The sequence below is a fragment of the Pygoscelis adeliae genome, unplaced genomic scaffold, assembly GCF_000699105.1.
Source record: "Pygoscelis adeliae isolate BGI_AS28 unplaced genomic scaffold, ASM69910v1 Scaffold67, whole genome shotgun sequence".
Taxonomy (NCBI): Eukaryota; Metazoa; Chordata; class Aves; order Sphenisciformes; family Spheniscidae; genus Pygoscelis; species Pygoscelis adeliae.
In genome coordinates, this window is record NW_008825271.1 from 3,123,618 (window position 1) to 3,126,341 (window position 2,724).

The 2,724-nt window shown below is 48.5% G+C and overlaps 1 protein-coding gene across 1 annotated transcript in view; it reads left to right on the forward strand.

Moving 5' to 3' along the window:
• LOC103921803 (testicular haploid expressed gene protein-like) overlaps positions 1-2,724 on the forward strand; it is a 14,851-nt gene that overhangs the window by 2,810 nt on the left and 9,317 nt on the right. Inside the window, exons 2-4 of the mRNA XM_009329830.1 lie at positions 186-361; positions 1,471-1,648; positions 2,460-2,582. Of these exons, the coding sequence (XP_009328105.1) occupies positions 186-361; positions 1,471-1,648; positions 2,460-2,582 (477 nt within the window). The remainder of the gene's footprint in view (positions 1-185; positions 362-1,470; positions 1,649-2,459; positions 2,583-2,724) is intronic.

Consider the following 2,724-nt stretch of genomic DNA (forward strand, 5'->3'; position numbering starts at 1 on the left):
CCTGCATGGGACTTGACTGGGGAAAATAAAGCTATTTCCAGTCTCATATAGAGTAGCCCAAATACTTTGAGTTTTTGTTAACCCAAATACCTTGGGTTTTCAGCCCGGGGCCGGCTGTCCGCACCTCTGGGAGCAGTGCTGCTTGGATTACTTGGTGAATCTTGTGCTGCTGTCTTCTCTTCCAGTCGGGGGCAGTGAATCTCTGCGTTCATACTGGAAGATGTACCTGCCCAAAGTGCTGTTGCTAATCTATGTCGTGGACTCGGCCGATCATGCCCGACTGCCTGTGGCGAAACAGCTGCTTCATCAACTGATCCAGAACAACTCCACCCTGCCGGTGGTGGTTCTGGCCAACAAGCAGGTAAGAGTTCCCTGCTGCTGGCTGAGCTTGGGCTGGCAGCAGCTCTGAAAACAGCAACAAAGGCTTTCAAAGGAGGCTTCGTGCCTTTAAGGGGGCCACATGGCTGGGAGCTGGGGGTCTTTCTGGGACACCTTCTGACCACAAAAGAAAATAATCTGAGGTTGAGTTTTGGATCTGCAAGATGCAGGTCCTGTGCTCGGAGATGGTGCAGTCAGAGCTGTGGGTGGAAATAATGGTGGAAACCGCTGTAGAGTTGCAAGGTTTGAGAACTGCAAGGGAGACCACAGTTAGACCTGGAGTTAGGTTTCTGTTCTGAATGTCTGTCTAGAAGTACCGCTTTACCTAGCAGCAGCTGAAAGGTGAAGCGCCGTTGCTTGCCTTCACATTGTCCAGTTGGTTGCTCCCAAGGCTGCTGCTGAAGCTTGAGAGAAGAGCAGCTTTCCTCACAAGGCAGTGTTTTCTCCTAAGATCTTTGTGAAAGTGTCAATGACCGGTGCTGTACCTGGAATATGGTCAGATGACGGAACAGCCCAGGGTTTTTAAGCCCAGATTTTCTTTTATGAGGGCTGTGTGCTCGGTTTGCTCTGCGTTGTTACCTCCTAAATTTCTAGTAACTTAGGCATGCGACTAGTAGTCCTTTGTGTTACTCTTGAACGCAAGCGCAGGCTTTGGCTTCATCAAACACAAATGCTACCGCTGATTCTCTAGGTCCCGGAGTCAGAAACACTGGTGGCTGAGAAGGTACGCAGGGAATGACTGTTGTACGTTTGCCCTGTTCTGTTAACTCTGTGATGGGCGCCTGGGGTCTTGGGCCAGCAAGACGCTTGTCTGCCTTGCACAGGTAGTCTTACGTTATTATCAGAAACACTGGAATTACTAGAAACAGAGCTGTACCCTTATTTTTTGGGAAGAAATTAGGTTAAGGGTAAACATTTTTTTCCCCAAAGCATTTTAGGGCATGGGAACTTGATCTCATAGAAGGTAGGTAAGAATGGTGGCCCCAGGGCCCTTGAGGCCCTTCCCCTCCCTGGGCAAAGGCAGCGGCTCCAAGCAGGAACGGTGCCGCCACCTCATGCAACTAACAGGCTTGTTTTGTTTTTGCGTATCAGGACCTCGAAGGTGCTTATTGCATCACCGATATCCACGATGCTCTGGCACTGTCTGATATTGGGGACAAGAGGAAGATGTTCTTGATTGGTACCCACGTGGCAGAGGATGGCTCCGAGATCTCCTCCAGCATGAAGGATGCCAAGGAGCTGATAGCGCAGCTGGTTTTGGAAACACAGTGACAGCCCTTTTCCTACAACGTGATATTTGCAGCTGAGGGAGACGAGGTGTTAGCGTATGGTCAGTTTGCTGCGTGGCGACTGAAATGTACAGCTATCTTTTCCTTGTGGGTGTGGAATTCCTATGAAAATGATGTCTAGTTGGTAAGAAAATCTAATTTGTAGTGGTTTGAAGATACATTTGAAAAGTAGTGTATTTTTTAGTGTTTTTGTAGGGGAAAATTAGTCTCTCAGATAGCAGAGTTAAGGGGATATATAGCTTAGATGGGCTGAGATGGCTTCTTGCCAGGTGGGAGTCAAGCATTGACTTCAGTAGAACAAAGTTGTATCCAGTGAATTTAACCCAGCTTGATGTCTCAGGCTTAAATTGAAACGTGTTTGCTTCACAGGTTGTGCAGAACGCTGTTAACAGTGGTGTTCTGTTAAAAACGAGGCCTCGCTTCTTGAGAGCGTCAGAAATACAAAGGGCTGCGACCAGTATTTTTGACAGCGGCGATTTTTGTTGTATTGGAGCCGGCTTTTAAGGGAGTGGCAAATAAGTAATCTCTGGAAATTGGGTTGGTTACTGCTTCTTTAGTGGGTAAGAACAAGAAAACACAAGCGATAAGACATTGTTTCTTTGCCTACAGGGGAAAAACAGAACAGTGTAATTTAAGATAGTGACTGAAACCATTTAAGTTAAACTGGCACCAGAGGTGGGAGACTCCTCCATCGGGCTGAGGGGCTTATTGTGGTTTAGTCCAGGCCGTCCTCGAGCAAGCACTCTGACATGTGAAAAACTTGGTTTTTGAAAGTGATTTCTGTTGGCGCAGCGGGTGAGGAAGGTGAGCTGCTGACGAGCGTCACCCTCCCAGTGTCCTCGTCGTTGCACTCCAAGAGCGCGATCTGGGATCCGGGCGGTTCTGTAAAGGACCCATTCTGCAACCGCATTTATTGTATGAGGGTTTTACGGTTTTGTGCTTTGGAACGGATGCATAAAGCAGACGATTTTACCCTAATCAGTGGTCCGGGCTTCATTTACCGGAGCAAGGAGCGCTGCAGGAGACCCTCGGGGCCTTTCTCGGACAGCCGCCTTTG